Raw genomic sequence first — 18309 nt, 5'->3', positions numbered from 1 at the left:
TGAGGAGAAAAGGTATCCCTTGCAAGATAACTGCCCTGGGTGAACTTATCAAAGTGTCCTTAAGCAAGGGAAAGTGAGTATTCCCACACATAACTTGCAAGCTGCTTCCACTGGCAGGGGAGGCTCAGAAAAACTCAGAGGCTCCAAACTTTCAGCTTCATCTGAGCCCACCAGATATCCCCATTTTAACTCTCTCTTTTTTTTGGAGGCACAGATAAGACAAATTTTTTATTTCAAAGTCTCAAATTTTGACCAGCAGAGCACCACTGACATGGGTACCCTGATAGAACTTTATGATTTGGTTACCAGAAATGATTATGCCACGTATAATTAAGGCTAACCAATCAAAATCCAAGTTCCCACTCCTTCCTAATCAATGGCCTAACTTTCACACAAGAGATTGGCAAGGCTGTAAATTCAACTTACTTTGTAATTATGCAAACCACACAATTAAATTTTATGTCATTTTCAGCAATATTTACCCTAATTTACCTTATTTATTTATAAGAAATAAATTTACTATTTTAGTAAATAATTTATATTATTATTGGTGCTTATTTCTAGTTAAGCTCTCTGGTTCTCTGATTGTGACCCATCTTGAAGGGTTGTTTCTTGAGACCACTCCACTTAGGGTCTAATCAGGTGGAAAAAAAGGAAGTTAACGTAAAGAACTGTTAACTAGGTAATTTGGAGGTAGCAACTGCAGGAAGCAGCTACCACTATCAGGACTAGAAAAACAAAGAGAGGGACTTCACTGGTGGTCCAATGGCTAAGACTGCACTCCCAATGCAGGGGACCCTGGTTCGATCCCTGATCAGGGAACTAGATCCCATGTGCTGTAACTAAAAGATCCCACGTGCCGCAACTAAGACCTGGAGCTGCCAAATAAATAAATAATTTTTTTTTTTTAAAAAGGGAAAGGTTGGAATTATTTAAACTTAGTAGCATATGGCATGAGCTCTTAGAGCTGAAACTCACACCTCTGCAGTGGGTAGCTGCTTGCCTGGTGTCTCTGAGCTTGAAGAAGGGTTCCTGGTGGGCTGGGGCACTCCATTCTGGATGGGCCTGTGTGAGCCCCAGCATCTCCACCCAGCCCTCAGCCTCCCAGCGGCTGCTCTCTGCGGAGCTTCCGGGTCTCACCCTGCACCTGTGTGGTTCAGGATCAGCCAAAGGTTGAAGGGGAATTTCTACACCGACTTCCAGGATTCCCTCTCTGTGGTTCCTCCCTCTTTTGTGGCTGCCTCCCCACAAAACCCAGCTACCTGAGCCCTGAACTCTGATCTCTGCCTCATCTGTCCAGGAGACCTTCTACCATCTGCTTGGGCTCCACCTTCCCATACTGTGGCGTGGGAAACCTATCTAGGAGGAAGGTCTGGGTAGATGTGGGGCTCACGTTATGTGTGTCCCCTCTCAAGGATCACAGCCCCACGTTGGAAAATACTATCCAGTGCCTGCACACAGCTGTTTTCTTTATCTGTCCAGGTTTTATAGCTGTTTATGGCAGGAGGGCAAAGCCCTCTACCATTTTACTTTGGCTGCTCAGCATCTGAGGCCCCATCATTGCAGAGCTCTACATCTTGGATGTTCCCTCTTACACAGTATTGGATTGAAATCTTTGCTCCTAGAACTCCCACCCCTCATTCATGGGCTTCTCTCTGGAAACCCACCTCTCCTTCTACGCTGGAATGGTCCAGCAGAGGCCTGGAGACAGGGATTTCATACTCCCTCAGCCTGGGTGGGGACCTTCTATGCCTGGCCTGACTGTCATGCTTGAGATTCAAGGGTATGGCCTGTGGATGGAGGGCCCTCTGCTCACGTGAGCCCCTCTCCACTCCCAGAGGGCAGGGTAGATATGAACGGAGCCATTCATATCTACATTCACAGGAGGAGTGAATCAGTTGGGACGTTCACACCCATGTTAGCAGCTGCTGGGTGTGCGTGCATCCACCCTGAGTGGGGCATTAGCCAGCTTTCCCTGTGTGCCCACTGGGAGCAGAGGAGGTAGACACTCACGCCACGGGAGCTCATACCTGCCAAATGGCAGAGGTGCCTCAACCCCCTTTCCCCCCGGGAGAATTCATCTCCATTTTTCCCAGAATCCTATGGGCCCACAGGTGTTGCCCACAGTGTTAACTGGTGCTCTGGGAACCAGAGTTCGCTGGGCTATAGGCTCGCAGGCAACTTTTAAAAGGAAATGGATGCCTATCACCTTCAAATCTTTGGAATGTTTTCTCCGACCAGATGCCACAGACTCAGTGTTGGAAAATGAGTCTTCTGCTTTAATTCTGAGTCATGCTTACAGAATGCTCTTCCTACTACTTAAAAGGCATGTAGATCATTGTAAATGTGCCTCTGTGACTGTGTATCTCAACCTGCACTAAGCACACATTAACTTCATCATTATGACACCATTCAATTACTGCACTCTCAATGTTTGCATTAAAAGCTGGCAAATCATTCCTGTGTACATTTATTTGCCAATCACGACCAGCTTTTTTGTCCAGTCCAGGTCTCAGGGCACTGTACCATGGGAATCGTGGCTCAGTTTGAAGGACTTAGAGATCCTCTCACCCAATCCCTGATGCTTTGATCCCCTCCACACTCCTTGCCATCCTTGAACTCCTCCACTGACAGGGAGCTCACTACCTCTGGAGCAGTCCATTCTCACTTTGGACAGCCATGCCCATTTGAAAGTTTGAACCCACTAGGAAGGATGTTTCTGAAAACCAGCATGGAGCTTATCTCTTTTGTTTTCAAGCCCTGTTTTGTTCCATTTAACATTATAAGTGTTTCCTTTACATCATTAAACTATCTTGAATTTCTGCACGTATAAAAAAGCCACATATTTACAAATATGCCTTCATACTAGACATGCAATTTATCATTGCTATTTCACTAAACAATATATTACAAACATCTTTTCATTGCAATTAAGCTACCTCTCCTTCCTCATTTTCAATGCCCAGATAATCCTTTATTGTTGGATATACCATAATTTATTTAATCATTGCCCATCAGTGGGCATTTAGGTTTTTTCCAATTTTTTGCTGTAGTGACCAACTCCAGAATGAAATCTTCACACATAGTGATATTTCCTTAGGAGAGGCTTATAGAAGGGTGTAGAAGGTCAAGGGGTGTGAGCGCTTTTAAAGACCATTCCAGGTAAAGACAGCAGCCTCCTGGTTGAAATCAATTGCTAATAAGTACTGAGAGCCATGTCGAGTGCTATACCGACATTATTATATTTAGTCCTTATCACCATCTACCACCACTCCCATGGTGCTTGTCTGTACCTGTTCTATGTATCTGCTTGCAAGGGAAGAGCTGGAGCAGGCCAGGCAGCTGGCTCTGCTCTGACCACTACATAAAGTGGCCTCCGCAGGGGCTCCTTTTGGGAATAAGGACATCTCCTGAAAGCTGCAAACTGGAAAGGACCTGGGCTTGAAAAGCAAAATGGACATCACACAAGAGTACGGTAGCTGGTCTTCCCAGACTCCAAGAGGCTTCCTCCATCTCTAGAAATTCAGAAAATAAAGAAAACAGCACAGGGTAAATGAGGGCTAGGGGGTGAAGGCATGAAAAGCCACTCGTAAAGTCTGGTCAACAAGTCCTTCCTTCCACCCAGTGTCTTCATTTGGCCACACATTAAACTCCAGCAATCAAGACTCCCTTGGGAGATGCAAGAGGGAAGAGAAATGGGAACATATTGTATATGTATAACTGATTCACTTTGTTATAAAGCAGAAGCTAACACACCATTGTAAGGCAATTATACTTCAATAAAGATGTTTAAAAAAAAAAAAAAAAAGACTCCCTTGGGTTTCTTGTCTGGGACCCCTGCCAGGACTGGGCCATGGACGGGGTGCAGAGTCTGACTCTGAGCAAGCACAGGGGCCACAGGAATAAAAATCTGACTGAAAGAACCTGTTCCACTGCGTCTTCCCAGCACGCACACCCCACTATGCCACAGATACGCGCTGCTTGTGCTCCAGGACATCAGAGCATTACTTGCAGTAGCAAAGTACTGAAAACAACTGGTTAAATAACTACGTTTTTGTGCAGTTAAACACTTTGCAAAGTTAAAATGTCCAAGGACAATCCAAAATGTATCACCATCTCATCACAGCCAAAGTCACTGCTGACTTTCAGATACACCATGACTTTATATAGCATTATGGCGGAAAAAAGCCAGTTAAACTCCACTCCATTGATTGTATTTACAAGACGGTCAGTTTCACAGATGGTAAGAGGTGGGGAAACTATGGGAAATACCGCGGGTAGAAAAACCAAGTGCAGAGTAATGTGTAGAGCATGCTTGTGTGTGTGTGTGTGTTTAAAGGGAGGGACTATGTAATCATACGTGGTTTTATAAACATACAAAATTCCTGGAAAGATACCCAAGAACCTGATAAAAGGTGTAGCCTCTTGAAGCTGGGGGGTAGGATACTGGGTCATAGGGTGGAAGGGAAGCCCTCTTTTCATAGTTACATCCATTTTTAAACTTTGAAATTTTAAACTATATATTCCCTTTTTAAAATAAAACTTAGAAAACTACTAAATGCAAAATAAAATAAAAGAGCGCATCCTTTTGGATTAAGTGGAATAGTACTTGGAGCTAGCCTCGGATCCGGAGACCGTACATCCAATCGTTGCTCTACCAGAGCGACCTCGGGCAAGTTCCCGCCCCGAGTGGGTCTCCAAGAGCCCACTGGTTGCCGGAGAGCGGGTCTCAGAACACCCCTCCAGTTCGGAACCCGGGCCGGGCCAGGAGCCTACCCGGCCGCGCTAGTCCGGGGCCAAGCAGCCGAGTGCAGGAGCCCCGCGGTGCAGGCCCGGCCAATCAGCGGCCGCGAGGCGGGTGGGGTGGAGGCGCCGCGCTCGCTGAGCGGAGCTCGAGGCAGAGGCGCCACTGCCCTCCCAGAGCGGACCATGCCACGCTCACCCGTGCTCTTCCTGCTGCTCCTTCTGCTGCAGCCGCAGCCGGCACCGGGCCTCAGGCTCCGCGGCGCGGGCGGCCAGAGCCCCGAGTGCTATCCGTGCCGGCCGGAGCGCTGTCCCGAGCCCGCGCGCTGTCCCGCGCCCAGCATCGCGGCGCGCGACGAGTGCGGCTGCTGCGCGCGCTGCCTCGGCGCCGAGGGCGCGAGCTGCGGGGGGTGGGCCGGCGCGCGCTGCGGCCCCGGGCTGGTGTGCGCGAGCCGCGCCGCGGGGGCCGAGCCCGAGGGCACTGGGCTCTGCGTGTGCGCGCAGCGCGGCGCCGTCTGCGGCTCCGACGGCCGCTCGTACCCCAGCGTTTGCGCGCTGCGCCTGCGCGCCCGGCAGGTGCCCCGCGCGCACCACGGCCACCTGCACAAGGCGCGGGACGGACCCTGCGAATTTGGTGAGTCCGGCTTCTGCCCTGCACTAATGGGGCGGGTAAAGAAAGAGGGACCCCAACCCTCTGTGGGGTGAAGGATCACCCCGTGCACCGCGATGGACAGCACTGCACGGGCCTCAGTTTTCCCTCTGGGGTCAGTTTTTCCTTACCTGGCCAGTTACTTAAGGAGACCGCGGCAGGAATCCACATTCTGTACCCTTCCTTACCAAACCCATGAAGACACCAGCCACCGAGCTGGTCGTAATTTTGATGAGCCTGCTGTCCCTTTTGGTACTTAAGTAATTGCTGGTACAGTTATTTCCAGGCCTGGCATGTTTGCCTCCAGGAGACTGGGAGTTTGGGGAGCAAGGTGTTCCCACTGGGTCCAAATCCCTGGGGTCCGGCTTTACGTGGCAGGAGGTAGGTTGTTTGAATGAAGAGGGAGGGCAGATGGAGATGCTGGAGGAGGGGGAGCTAGAGCTCCAGACTAGGACTCAGGAGTCAGGGGATCAGAGCACCAGGACTCAGTGAGTGTAGGGTGGGGCCCTGCTGGGAGTCTTGAGGAAGCTCCCACCCAGGACAGGTAAGACCTTGGGAGACCCAAGCTCTGAAAAGATTATGGTGCCATCAGGGGCAGACCCAGGTTTTGTGAGGCTAAGGCTTATATAATTTGGAGGGTCCCACTTTAAGTAATAGAAGATGATTAATTGCTTGGGACCTAGAAACATAAGCTTCATTCACATCACAATAAAACCATCTATGGGTGGCATCTTTGCTCACCCTCTATATGTAATTTTTAAAAAATCAAACAGAAATAAACCAAAATATCAGTATAGGGATGCCCAGCAAAGCACTCTGCTGGCCCATTAGGTTTTGGAGAAAAGCCCCTTGTCTAGGCTGCCTAGAGGGGCCAGTGGCGAGTTTAGGTGAGCTTGTGGCAGGAGAGTCCCAAGGAGCCCCAGCTTGGGGTTCTGGCCTGGGACTGGAGACCAAGTCCAGACCTAAATGTTTCAGTCAGTGTAATGACTTCAGCTCCAACAAGGAAGCCTTGGGGGCGGGGGACGGCCTTTTCCAGCCTTGGGAAATTTCTAGTATTATTTCCCCGCAAGCATCCCAGTTAGATGCCCTCAAGCCCAGGAGACCCAACGGGTTGTTGGAGATGAGGCAAGAAGGCCCCTGTCCCTGGAAACTTGGAAATAATGTGCTGCCCACTGGGGGGTCTGAGGCAGCCCCCAAAGCACAGGAAAGTCACCGCTGGCTGTTCCTGGTTGGGGCTCCCAGTGGAGGAGAGAGCTGGCTGGCGTTTCCCTGGCTGCAGCCTTGGGGCTGCTTCCTTCCAGGGGCTGTGTCAGCCCCTGTGGAGCCACTGTAGAGGTTCCTCCACTTCAAACCTTTGTTTCTGCCCTGTGGCATTTAAACAGTCCTGTCTCCTTTCTTCTCATTCCTGTCACCCGCTTCTACAATCTGCTTTCCTCAGCAGTTAATTCACAGGCAGGTCTCTTTGTTTCCAGACAGGTAACACTTTCACTTCACATGCAGGAGACATGAGAAGTGCTGACCAGGTCCCCAGACTCTAACCGGTGCTGATGGTCTCAGATGATTCCTCCCTGGGCTGGTATTCTGTTCCTAAGAGACAGCTGCCTTGAAGGCATTTAGACCAAATCTGATGTTAGGCAGAGGAAACTGAGACCCATGGGGCAGGGGACTCATCCAGGGTGATCTGTAAAGCCTGGCTAGCTTCCGGGTCCCCGGCACCCTATTCAGTACTGTTTCAGGACAGGACTTGATAGTGTTAAAGTCAGGCAGGTGGCGGTTGCCATGGTTACCAGAGTGCAGCCAGATGGCAGATGGAAGCCCCATACCCCTAATTCATTGAAAATTACCAAATGACAAGTAAATGTGACAGCCCCTCCACTCTGATCTGTGGGCTCTGAGCCCACCCCAGGCACAGGCCCTGGGAGTAAAGATGTGCACGGGGCCAAACAGAGACAATTCAGAAGCTGCTCTTAATGATCCCATTAGTGACAGGCATCGGGCCTCCCCAGAATTTAGCTCTCCTTCCCTACCAGCGACTGTGTCATCAGCCACTATCCAGACCCTGGCACTGTTTTCCCATCTCGTTTTGTCCTGAAATGTTTGTGTGGCCCCCCTGCCCTTGTGTCCTGGTGAAGCATGAAGGTGTGTACGGGGGATCTTTTCCAGCCAGGGAAGGCGGCACCTCATTCTGTGCTGCCCTCAAGCCATCCTTTATCCAGACGACTTGGCAGGAGCACTTTTTAACAATGCCCCTGGGGACCTCGCTTGAAGGGAAACAGACTGAGTCAGAGCAGCAGCTGTTCTGCTTCAATATTGGTAATAAAATCACCCCTCCTCGGTCCTCACCTGTGCCTTCAATAAGCAAGCACCTGAGTTTAACAGAATGCGGCCTCCGTAAATATTAGGTTCCAGCAGTGTGGGAAGTGTTCTTACCCATGCCTCTGAGGGGCATTTGGAAACAGTTTTCAGGCTTAAATTCTGACCTTTCCTCCTACTCTCTGAAACGCCCCAAAATGCTAATAATGAGAGTAATCCTTTGATCAACACACATGTATTGAAGACCCACTATGTTCCCACATAAGAATAATTCATTGCTGTTAGAAATCGCTTTTGCATTCCATCTTCTTCCTTGATTTTTACAACTACCCTGGCCAGGTCTCACTCCCATTTAATAGAAGGGCAAACTGAGGCAGGCAGAAGAGAATTCCCTGGAGCCACATGGCTAGTTACCAGCTGAGGTGGGGCTCCAGCCTGAGTTTTCCTGGCTGTTTTCAGATGGGGCCATGCACCTCTAGCCCTCTGGCAACCTGATTAGGAAGGTGCTGCAAATTGGCTACCCTTGAATCTTCAGGGTTTCTCAGTCTGAATCCACCTTCCTTTTTTCCCCCAAGGCTTGTTGCTAGTTCCTCTGTTTAGCACCAGGTGATGGCTCCTGAGAGGAACAGGTATAGCTTCACAGAAGGGGAGGCATCTGAGAGGAGCCTTGAAGGATGGGTAGAAAATTCCTGGGTTGAGAAGGGGGGATGGGGAGGCACAGCATGAACGAATACAAGGAGGTAGGAGATCCTGGGGCGAGTGTGAACAGTGGACCCGTGGGCAGTACCCAGTGGGATGGCTGGCAGAGGAGATGATACCCAGAAGTAGTCCTGGGCAGGCTTATTGCAGACCTTGAGTGCCATGCTGCAGGGTGACGCTTCATTCTGTACTGAGTTACTAGTTCCATTTCTCAACAGTAAGGTGGCATGGCGTTGTCGTTACTGTTATTATCAGTAACAATACTGTAATTGTTATTGTTATCATTACTTTAAAAGGCTGCTTTGGGGGAATTCCCTGGTGGTCCAGTGGTTAGGACTCCACGCTTCCACTGAAGGGGGGCATGGGTTCGATCCCTGGTCGGGGAACTAAGATCCCGCATGCCACGCAGCGAGGCCAAAAATAAGTAAAATAAAATAAAAGGCTGCTTTGTTCCATGTATGCACCCTGACTGTTTGCTAGCATTGGGAGGAGGTTGGGATCCTGCAGAAAGGAGGCTGAGGTCGTGTTTTGAATGCTGCATTAAATAGGAACGGGGTCCCGTGCCAGTGCCCATGAGGGCACTGAGCCCCTGAAGCTTCAGTGAGCTCTCGAGATCCGAAATCTTAGAAAATTCGCCTCGGTTGAAATTCCAGCTGCACTTAGAAACCTCAGTCTGTGCAAGGCATGTGTTACCAGGTAACCAGGAGAGGCAGCGAATACCACTTTGTGAGAGGGACAAAGAAGGGGGGGCCTCGTGCTCAAAAGCCTTTCATGCCGAGGGAGGGGGCTTGAGGCATAGGCTGCAGGGAGCCCGATTAAGCTGTTTCTGGTTCCACATCCTAACATGACTATTAGCATAAATTATCAGGGCTGTTCATTGTGTTGATTATTAAAGTCTTTGGCTGTGTGCTTTTTTCATATGAGCAGATGGGTTCCTGGGGGATGACTTTTGATATTCTTTCCTTCCCGAGCGCCATTAACTTTAAAGAAATCTCAGAGGCATTAAGGAAGATCTTTCGTTCCAGCCATCAAAAACACTCAGTTGACGGGGTTGGGGGACAGATCCCCACACACTTAGCAATATCGATCCCTTTCATTTGTATAGATCCACACGGTTAATAACACAGTCACATTCATTCTCTCCCTTCACCGTGGAGGATGTAGGGCCACAGTCATTATCCTCATTTGCAGATAAGGAGGAAATTGTTAGCAACTTGCCCAATGGTTAGCGACCAGGCCCCCGGGCATTTGAGTTTCCCTTGGTACTATTTTGCCCATCCCCAGTGCCCACCTGGGTGACTATTCTGTTACCTGATGGGTGGGTTTGTGCCATCCTAGCATTTCCAGGGCTGTTGCTGACATAAGCAGAAGGAAACAAGTGTTTAGCAAGGAAGAACTAGGGAGACGAAGCTGGCACATTCACAGACCCGGCTGACCAGACACCATCCTCCCTCCTGAAAGCCACATGACTCTTGCCAAAGGCAGGTAGAAAGGAGAGCCCTGGCTCTTCCAGGAGTGTGGCAGCTCGGGCAGCAGTAAGGTGAGAGGCTGTGCCCCGGGCTCGCCAGAGTCAGGGCTATGGGCCACGGCCTCTGGAGCCTTCAGGCAGGGCCCACCGATAGGCCCACTCACCAGAGGCCAATAGAGGGTCTTGAGCCGGCAAGGCATCTTTGAGGATACTACACTTTGGGGTAGCACAACCTGCGGGGTCCTCAGGTCCCTCCGTGGAAGCCTTTTACACTTGGCGAGAGGTCTTGTGACTGTCCTCACAACAGCCTATGTGGAGGGCACAGCGGAGAGAATGGACTCCTGTGCCCATTTTAAAGAAGAAACTGGAGTGTGGCAGAGACAGGATTGAACCTGCCTGTGGTAGTCATATGTGGAGGACCCTAGCGCCACACTCAAATGAGCCCTTGGGGACAGTAAGACTGGGAATGTCCTGCCAGGGTTAAGGACACATTGCCCATTTAATGGTATCTTCACAAGAGCTGTTCCCTGGGGTGATTATGGAGAGTTTCATTTCTGTGCAGAAAAGAGTAAACATAGCAGGCCTGAGACTGTTATCCTTAGAAAGCCCTGCTGGCGAGGTTGACCCTTGGCTGGTGTCCGAGAATTTGGATGTGGGGAGGCTTCCCACCATTTCCAGAACTGATAAGAGGAGCTCACTGTACAAACAGCATGGTTTATGCTGCACACCTTTCCTTCTGCGAGTCTGAAATTTTGGTACATAGGAGGCAGAGGCTGCCTGAGGGACCGGACCCCAATAAAAACCCTGGGCACTGAATGTCTAGTGAGCTTCCCTAGTAGAGGGCATGCCACACGTGTTGTCACAGGTCGTTGCTGGGGAATTAGGCACATCCTGTGTGACTCCACTGGGAGAGGCTCCTGAAAGTGTGCTCCTGGTTTCCCGGATCTTTGCCCCATGAGCCTCTTTTCCCTCTGCTGAGTTGCTTTGTCTCTGTTTGTTGTAATAAATCCCAGCTGTGAGTAAACTGTGCCGAGTCCTGTGAGTCCTTGTAGCAAATCATTGATCCTGGGACTTATCTTGGGGGCTCCCCACACAATCCCTAAGGAACTCTTTCTTATTCTGGAATGGAGTCCATATGGCTAACAAATGTTTCACTTTAAAAATCCACGTGGAATTAATGGAATCAGCGTGCCTGGGTTTGCATCATCACTCCTCCAGGTGCTTCACCTTTCTGAGCCTTGGATTTCTCATCTGTAAAGTGGGGCTAAAAGCACCTACTTCACAGGGCTGGTGTGAGGATGAAAGGAGTAGCAGACATGGAAGTGTCATTTCAGGAGAAGGCAGGATGGTGTGGGACAGAGCTCAGAGCTAGACCGCTGGGCTTATAGCCTCACCCTGCTGTTTAAGGCTGGGTAACCCTGGCTAGCTCCCCCAGCTGGCAGCTGAGGAGATTGCTGGAAGGATCGAATGGCTTAAGCCTGTAAGCAGAAGGGTGGTATTATTACCATTAATACTATCATGATAATGATGACTGATTGTGAAGAGCTATTATGGATAAAAATATTTTAAATTTAAAATCAGATATGTTAAAATTAAAAACAGATTAAGCAACATGAGGACATTTTTCAAGATAACTGAACAATGCTATATCTTGGGTATGGTGGTGGTTACACAGTGTATGCATTTGTCAAAACTTAGAACTGTATACTAGAAGGAATGAATGTACTGTATGTACATTTAAAAAGAAATCAAAATTTGAACGTCACTTTATCACCAAAAGCAGGGGGCTCTTTTGGAAAAGAAGTGCTATTTTCTGCCTTGAAATTAGTGGCAAAGGCAGTATTTCCAAGATGGTCTTTCTTAATTGTAGTTATGGAAAAAGAGGGAAATGCAAAGAGAGAGAAAGATGAAATGTGATTTACTGGCTTATTCATTTAGGCCTGAAAGGGACTGATGAAATCTCATTTAAAATTTATGACTCTACATGAAAGAAAGTAAAACATGTTGATTGAGTGTCCCTTTGGAATCTATTGAGGGCTTTGGAATAAGATGCAGTTCTGATTGTTCCCACAGCGAGCCATTTGACGACTGGTTTGGGCTCCAAAGGACGTAATGTTGGCAGGAGGATGTGAATAAATTAGACTTTCTTTGTCGTCCATTGCAGATGGGGCTCCGCCAGAGAGCAGCGGTGCTGTGGTTCTTTGTAGCGGTCGGCAGGTGGCTGGGTCACGTTGGGCAATGTTAGAAGCCTAGAACCTTGGTTCATTCAGGGGACTGGCTACACTCGGGGCTGTGGGTAGCGGTGTGGTGCTTGGAGGGCGTTCAATTGGTCACAGCTGAAGGAGTGAGCTGATCAGGCTGAGGGGGAAGAAAGCAGCCTGGGGGTGAGGAGGGCAGGGTCTGTATTCAACTCACTGGAAGCCATTTGAGGCACCCAGGGTGCTGTGGGGCTCCTGAGGGCAGCCCTGGGATAAATAGGTGGGAGTTACAGGAGGTGGGTTTTAGCTCCAGGTGAGAACAAGCTTTCTTACCAGCAGAGCCAAGGATGGAAGGACCTGGCTTCATAGGTAGTGAGCTCTCCATCACTGGGGGCATGCAAGTGAAGCCTAGATGAGCCCATCACAGACAGTCAGGCACATGCTCTTGGGGAGTTGGGCCCCTCCAGTTTGAGACTCCATAGCTCTAAGACACTTTCCCAGAGATTTTTTGGCACCAGTTTGACAGGGTCTGCTTCCCTGTCTGTCTGGAGGGGCCAGGCCAGCCTCATTTCTGCGCCCCTTCACTCCTTCCCTCCATGCTCTTGCTCCAGCCTTCTGTCTCTCTCCCTTTGTTCTCCTTTTTCATTGCAGCCCCACCTAGGTGGGCGAGGGCCCTTTCCCTCTCCAAGGCTGGCCTGTGGAGGGCTGCAGGGATGTCCATCAGTCCCCAGGTGAAGCCCCAAGAGTCGTGAACTCTGCATTTTGATGGCCCAAGGGTGAATGTGTTTGCTCTTTTATTTGTCATGTGTTTCTTCGTGGAGTCATCTGTTTAACAGGCCTACCCTGCCCCCCACTTGCATATTGTGTTAACTCAAACCCTCAAGCTTCACACTCATCACGTGGTAAGATCAGCTCAACAGCCCTGTGAAGCAGGGGTATTATCCCCATCTTACAGACAGCAAACCTGAGTCGAGAGCATACTCCCCACCAAGCCTCCACATTGCGCCCTGCCCAAGACCCCACGTGGCCAGCTGCGAGGGTGGGCCTGTGAGACGAGATGAAGCACCTGCACTGCAAGGCGGGGGGGGGTTTCAGCAAGTCAAAGGGGGCAGACCCCCTGGTCCTGGACTAGGACACACCCCCAGGCCCTCAGGATGGGGAGCTGGGGGTGCACTCCACGTAGAGGGAAGGCAGGGCAGGGCAGGGCAGGGCAGGCAGGTACGCTGAGGGCCGGATGGAGGGCCTGAAAGCTGAGGCAGTTGGACTTGATTCTTTTAGTTCCAGTGTGAGTAGAGCAGGTGCCAGGCACAGGGAGAAGGGCAGAGTGTGGGGTATCAGCTAAGAATGTCTAACTCAAACGCCACATGCTCTCCTGTCCCACCCAGCGAGCCCACACCCACCCTGGCAGCCTAGCACCACATTGCCGGATTCCCTGATTTACCTTTCTCCATGCAGCGAGGCTCGGTGTCCATGCCTGCAGTCTTGCCCTCGGGGATGGGGATGGGAAGGTGTGTGGAGCCTGTGATATGCAAATGAGCCTCTTGAACCGCAGGGGGTCTCAGCAGGGGGTGAGGGCAGCTGTTCTGCGTGGCGTTATTCTTTGAAATGCCCTCCATGCGGAAGGAGAAAAGCCCATCTGGTAGAAGACTCTGCCGTGGGTGAAGTGACACCAGCCCCTCCCGGAGCCTGGCGCACTGTCGTGTAGTTGAGCTGTAAGCAGATGGCAGCTGGGGTCCTGGAAGGGATCCTGGGAGGGAGTGTGATGAGACCACAGACAGACGTGCTGGGCGACTTTGAGAAGTCGCCTTCCTCTCTGGATCCCTGTTTTCCTGTTGGTAGAACAAAGGCAATGTAGGAGGAAACAAGTAGGCTTCCTTCCAGGTCTAAGAAAACTCTCTTCTATGATTCCTTGCCTATGAGTGTGTCCTTTCTGTGGGGAGCTCTCATCTGCCCCAACATGCTCTCTGCAGGCAGGGTATCTTAGATGTGGGGGGCTTGATCAGGGTCAAGGTTGTCTTCCCTTGTCTTCTTCTCCCAGCTCCTGTGGTCATCACTCCACCCCAGAATGTTCACAACGTCACCGGGGCACAGGCGTCCCTGTCCTGTGAGGTGAGAGCTGTGCCTGCCCCAGTTGTCACATGGAGGAAGGTATTTATATCCAAGAACTTCCCTGTGTGTGTGTTTGGGAGGGGGGGTATAAATGTTTTTTAAGGGTGTTTTGTGTGTTTATATGTGAATTGGAGGATTAAAAAAAAACTTATGTTCCACTCCTCTGCCTCCAGATTTATGCCTCAAAACTTTTACCCCAAACCTCTCCCCAGAGAAGGGGTGTTGCCATTTGCTCCCTCTGCCACTTAGCTGTCCAGGAAGTTCTGCTGTTTATCTAGCCTAGGTCAGCTGGGATGAAGTTAGAGCTTCCTTCACTGGATCTGGGTTTTAGAAAGACTTGGCTGGTGGCAAATGACCCAATCCTATTCCAAAACTAGATCTTTCTGCAGCTCAGTTTTTGAGAGACTGGCATATGTTGTCCCCTTATCTCAACAGCCCTGAGAAAGGCAATGAAATTCTGATAGTGGTGGTGTCTACATCTTCGCTGTCCAGCAGGGGGCACTGTCTGTACATACATTCAGTAGGAAGCAACTGGCATTTAATAGGAATAAGAGATACTAGGGTCTCAGCCTTCAAGTCAGCAGGAGAGTGAAGACAATGAGGGTGTCTGTGGGGTGGTCCTTATCCAGAAATGCTTTTTCTAAATCACTCCTGGTTTTTCTGTCCTCTGTAGGTCACACGGTCTCCTGAGGGCACCCAGGTGCTGAAGGACCTGCCTGGGGACCACGTCAATATAGCTGTCCACGTGCAAGGGGGCCCTTCTGACCACGCAGCCACAGCCTGGGTTTTGGTGAGTATCTCATTTGTTTAGGATTATTGGCTATTATTGACTGGCCCTTATAAAGCACCTTTTATATTTCTATAACATGTTACACCTTTCAAATATTCTGATCCATTTCTCCTTGGACCCTACAGTAACTGAGAGGAAAGCAGGGCAGGTAGTATAACCCCTGAGAGCAGAAGTGATCTTCAGAGGCAGGCAGAATTATGGCCCCGGAAAGATGTCTATGTGCTAATCCCTGTAACTGGTGGATATGGTATGTTGTGTGGCAAGAGGGGAATAAGGATGGAATTAAAGTTGTTAATCAGCTGACTTTAATAAAGTTATCCTGGGTTATCTGGGTGGACCCGATATAATCACAAGAGTCCTTTAAACATGGAAGAGGGAGGCAGGAGAGAGAGCCAGAGAGATGGCAGTGTCAGAAGACATGAACTACTGTTGCTGGCTTTGAAGATGCAAGAGGGGGCCACAGGCCAAGGACTGCAGGCAGCCTCTAGAATGCTTCTCTTAGGGCTTCTAGAAAGAAGGCAACCCTGCTGATACCTTGGGTTAGCCCACTGAGACCCATTCGGACTTCTGACCTCAAGAACTGTAGATAATAAATTTGTGTTGTCTTAAGCCATTAAACGTGTGGTCATTTGCAACAGCAGCCATAGGAAGCTAATACACTTGCCTGAGACCACATGGCTGATAAAGAGGGAAGATGGCACATTTGCATCCTCCACCAGGGCTCTTCTATGCCACGTGCAGCAGTTTGGCTGAGAAGAGGGAATGCCCTGTGTTTGAAAGGGCGATGGAGTGACGAGATGGGGGCCCTTGCGGGGCTAGTTACCCTACCTCTCAGAGCTTCAGCGTCCACAACCATAAAAAGAGGGCCCTGGACTGGACCATGTCTAGTGACCCTAACAGTCTGTGACTTACCTGTGAGTTTCCTGTAATGTGAGGATAACGATGCTCCACCTTCAGCCACCATGGGATCCAAACGAGAGGGGTGCGCAAACCCTCTCCAGTCGGTAGTGACTCACACTTGAGAGAAGCTGTTATGACGAGAGAAAGCAAGAGAGGAGGGAGCTGCTGTGGATCTCCTCTGCAGGGGCGTGAGACGGGCTCTTGAGGGTGTCCTCCTCATTCCACCCCCATCTCGGCCAGCTTGGGCGACTTCTCCACCCAGCTCAGAGACTCAGAATGCAGTTGGGTCCATGGCTTTTTCACATAAAGTGTATTCCCCCCCTTTTATTACAAGGAGAGGCGGGGGAAGGTTGTCTCTGGTGTTATCTTGTAAAGGCTGCCTCCGTTGGGAGCATTTGTGAGCTATTCCGTGGTCAGTAGAGTTTTGTTCTTTTAGTTTGCAGTATTTTCCTTGGAATCTATACCTATCACCTTCAATAAAAGGACCAGGTAGCTCACAGTAAAAGGCAGAAATGCAGAGAAGACATTAAAATGAGAGGCAGGATACAGAAGGTACTGAGAAGGAAGTTTAACTCTTTCTCGGCAGCCAAGGCAAGAAGAGAAATAGAGGGTGAGCTCTCTCACTTTGAAAAGGAGTAAGTGTTCAGACTCATTAAGAACTAAATAAGTGATTTTGCTGTGCCATATATGACTGTACAAACTTGCCTGTTTAACTTCTAGATCAACCCTCTGAGGAAGGAAGACGAGGGGGTGTACCAGTGCCATTCAGCCAACGCGGTAGGGGAGGCCCAGTCGCACAGCACAGTCACCGTGGTGGATCGGAGCCAGTACAGAGCCGCCCGCTTCCCGGGTCCAGATGACCACATGTGAGGGGGTAATGTGCATGTTCCAAGTCATCTGCAGTATTTGTACACCTGTGTCACGGGAGATTGAGATGAGTCATAAGATGCATAATAAATAAGAAGAAAAATACATGAATCAAGGAAACCAGAGAAATGCAAACCAAGAGTAGGAACATATTACAATTGGCAGGTAGACTCTGTGGTATGTTCTACACACGTATCACACTGGGCTTCCCACTAGCATGCAAAGTCAAGAGCTGTGAGTGTTATGGGTGTCCGTCAGGTGAAAAAGACCACCTATTTTTTTCTATTTCTCCAAGTCCGCCCAGTGAGGGTGCTAAGAGAGCAGACATGGTCACTATGACAGCACCCGGGTGAAAACACGCCTGCAAAGAAGACAGTCTGAGCTTCATAGGTCTATTCCTAGGTTCTTCCTTGTCTGTAGCTCTGCAAGTAGTTAGAGCTTCTAGAAACAGGGAGGAAAATGTAAGGTGTAAAATCGTCAAATAGGAATTCAGTGAGGAGATGGCTCTTAAAGTTGCCCTCCTGATACTTAACTTTTAGTTTTTTATATATGTGTATAGTTATATATATATGTATCAAAAAGTCAAGTATCGAGACTTTTTGTCCTGTACACTTGTATGTATACTTCTGTATGTACATATGTGTGTATGTATGTTTCATGTTTTAAATATATGTATAATTTATAAGTACATATATTTATATTTTAAAAACAGAAATGATACCAGGGTATGAATATAGTCTATTATAAATGAGTTTTAAAAGGGGTCACAAAGAACCATGGAATTTTAATACCATTGCCACGGCCCAGTCCTTGAGTTCCGTCTACAACATGCAGAATTGGCCGGCTACTGCTTGCATACCTCCAGGGACACAGAGCTCACTACCACCAAACAACCATCTGTGGATTTTTCCAGTAGTTGAAAGCTCTTCCACATATTAAGCTGGAATCTGCCTCCCTGAAATGCCCATCCATTGGTCTTACATGTATTTCTTAGATCCCCACAGGCACCTCTGCTCCCCACCAGCACCACTCCTGGTTGGGGAGAGATTTAAAGTTAGGGGCATTTCCTCCACCTTCCATCTAACACATAGTTGACTATGACAGAGCAGGCTTTTTTTCTCTAATTCTTTTCCCTCTTTTCTTCTAGGGTCTTAGAAACATTGATTACAGGACGATGGAAAAGTCAAGTCATGGATCTTTTTTGCTTTGTGAAGAATTGGAAGAACTGTGTTTGTAGATAACCACTTTTGTATGTTTTTAAAAATTAGATGCAAACTAGATTCGTATACAGATGTAGTTTTTAGCAGGGCAAACACTGGGAAGACAGACTGCATGTAGCCTTTTTATACTTCTGAAATGAATAGCTCTGTGAGAATTCTTTTTTTAACTTCTCCCTCCGAGGGAAGGTCACGTTAGGTATATTTGTAATTCTAAAGGGCTGGACCGAGGCGTGTGTCAGCTGTGACTCTTTACCTCATTTGTCTAGGGCTGATTAGTGATTTAGTATGTGTTGTAGGAAGAGGGGGGAGGGTCCTGCTGTCCTCTGCCTGACCTCTCCAACTTTGCTGTGTGA

The 18309-nt window shown here is 49.2% G+C and overlaps 1 protein-coding gene across 1 annotated transcript; it reads left to right on the top strand.

Moving 5' to 3' along the window:
• The first annotated feature begins 4929 nt into the window (after positions 1-4929).
• On the top strand, positions 4930-18099 carry IGFBPL1 (insulin like growth factor binding protein like 1). The gene is made up of 5 exons (XM_036854130.1): positions 4930-5377; positions 14109-14218; positions 14853-14969; positions 16590-16743; positions 17884-18099. The coding sequence occupies exons 1-4, from the start codon at positions 4930-4932 to the stop codon at positions 16737-16739; spliced, it is 825 nt and encodes a 274-aa protein (XP_036710025.1). The 3' UTR covers positions 16740-16743; positions 17884-18099.
• The last annotated feature ends 210 nt before the right edge of the window (positions 18100-18309 follow it).

The sequence above is a fragment of the Balaenoptera musculus genome, chromosome 6 (genome assembly GCF_009873245.2).
Source record: "Balaenoptera musculus isolate JJ_BM4_2016_0621 chromosome 6, mBalMus1.pri.v3, whole genome shotgun sequence".
Taxonomy (NCBI): Eukaryota; Metazoa; Chordata; class Mammalia; order Artiodactyla; family Balaenopteridae; genus Balaenoptera; species Balaenoptera musculus.
Note: the sequence above shows the minus strand (reverse complement) of the source record. Positions and strands in the feature narration are given on the sequence as shown.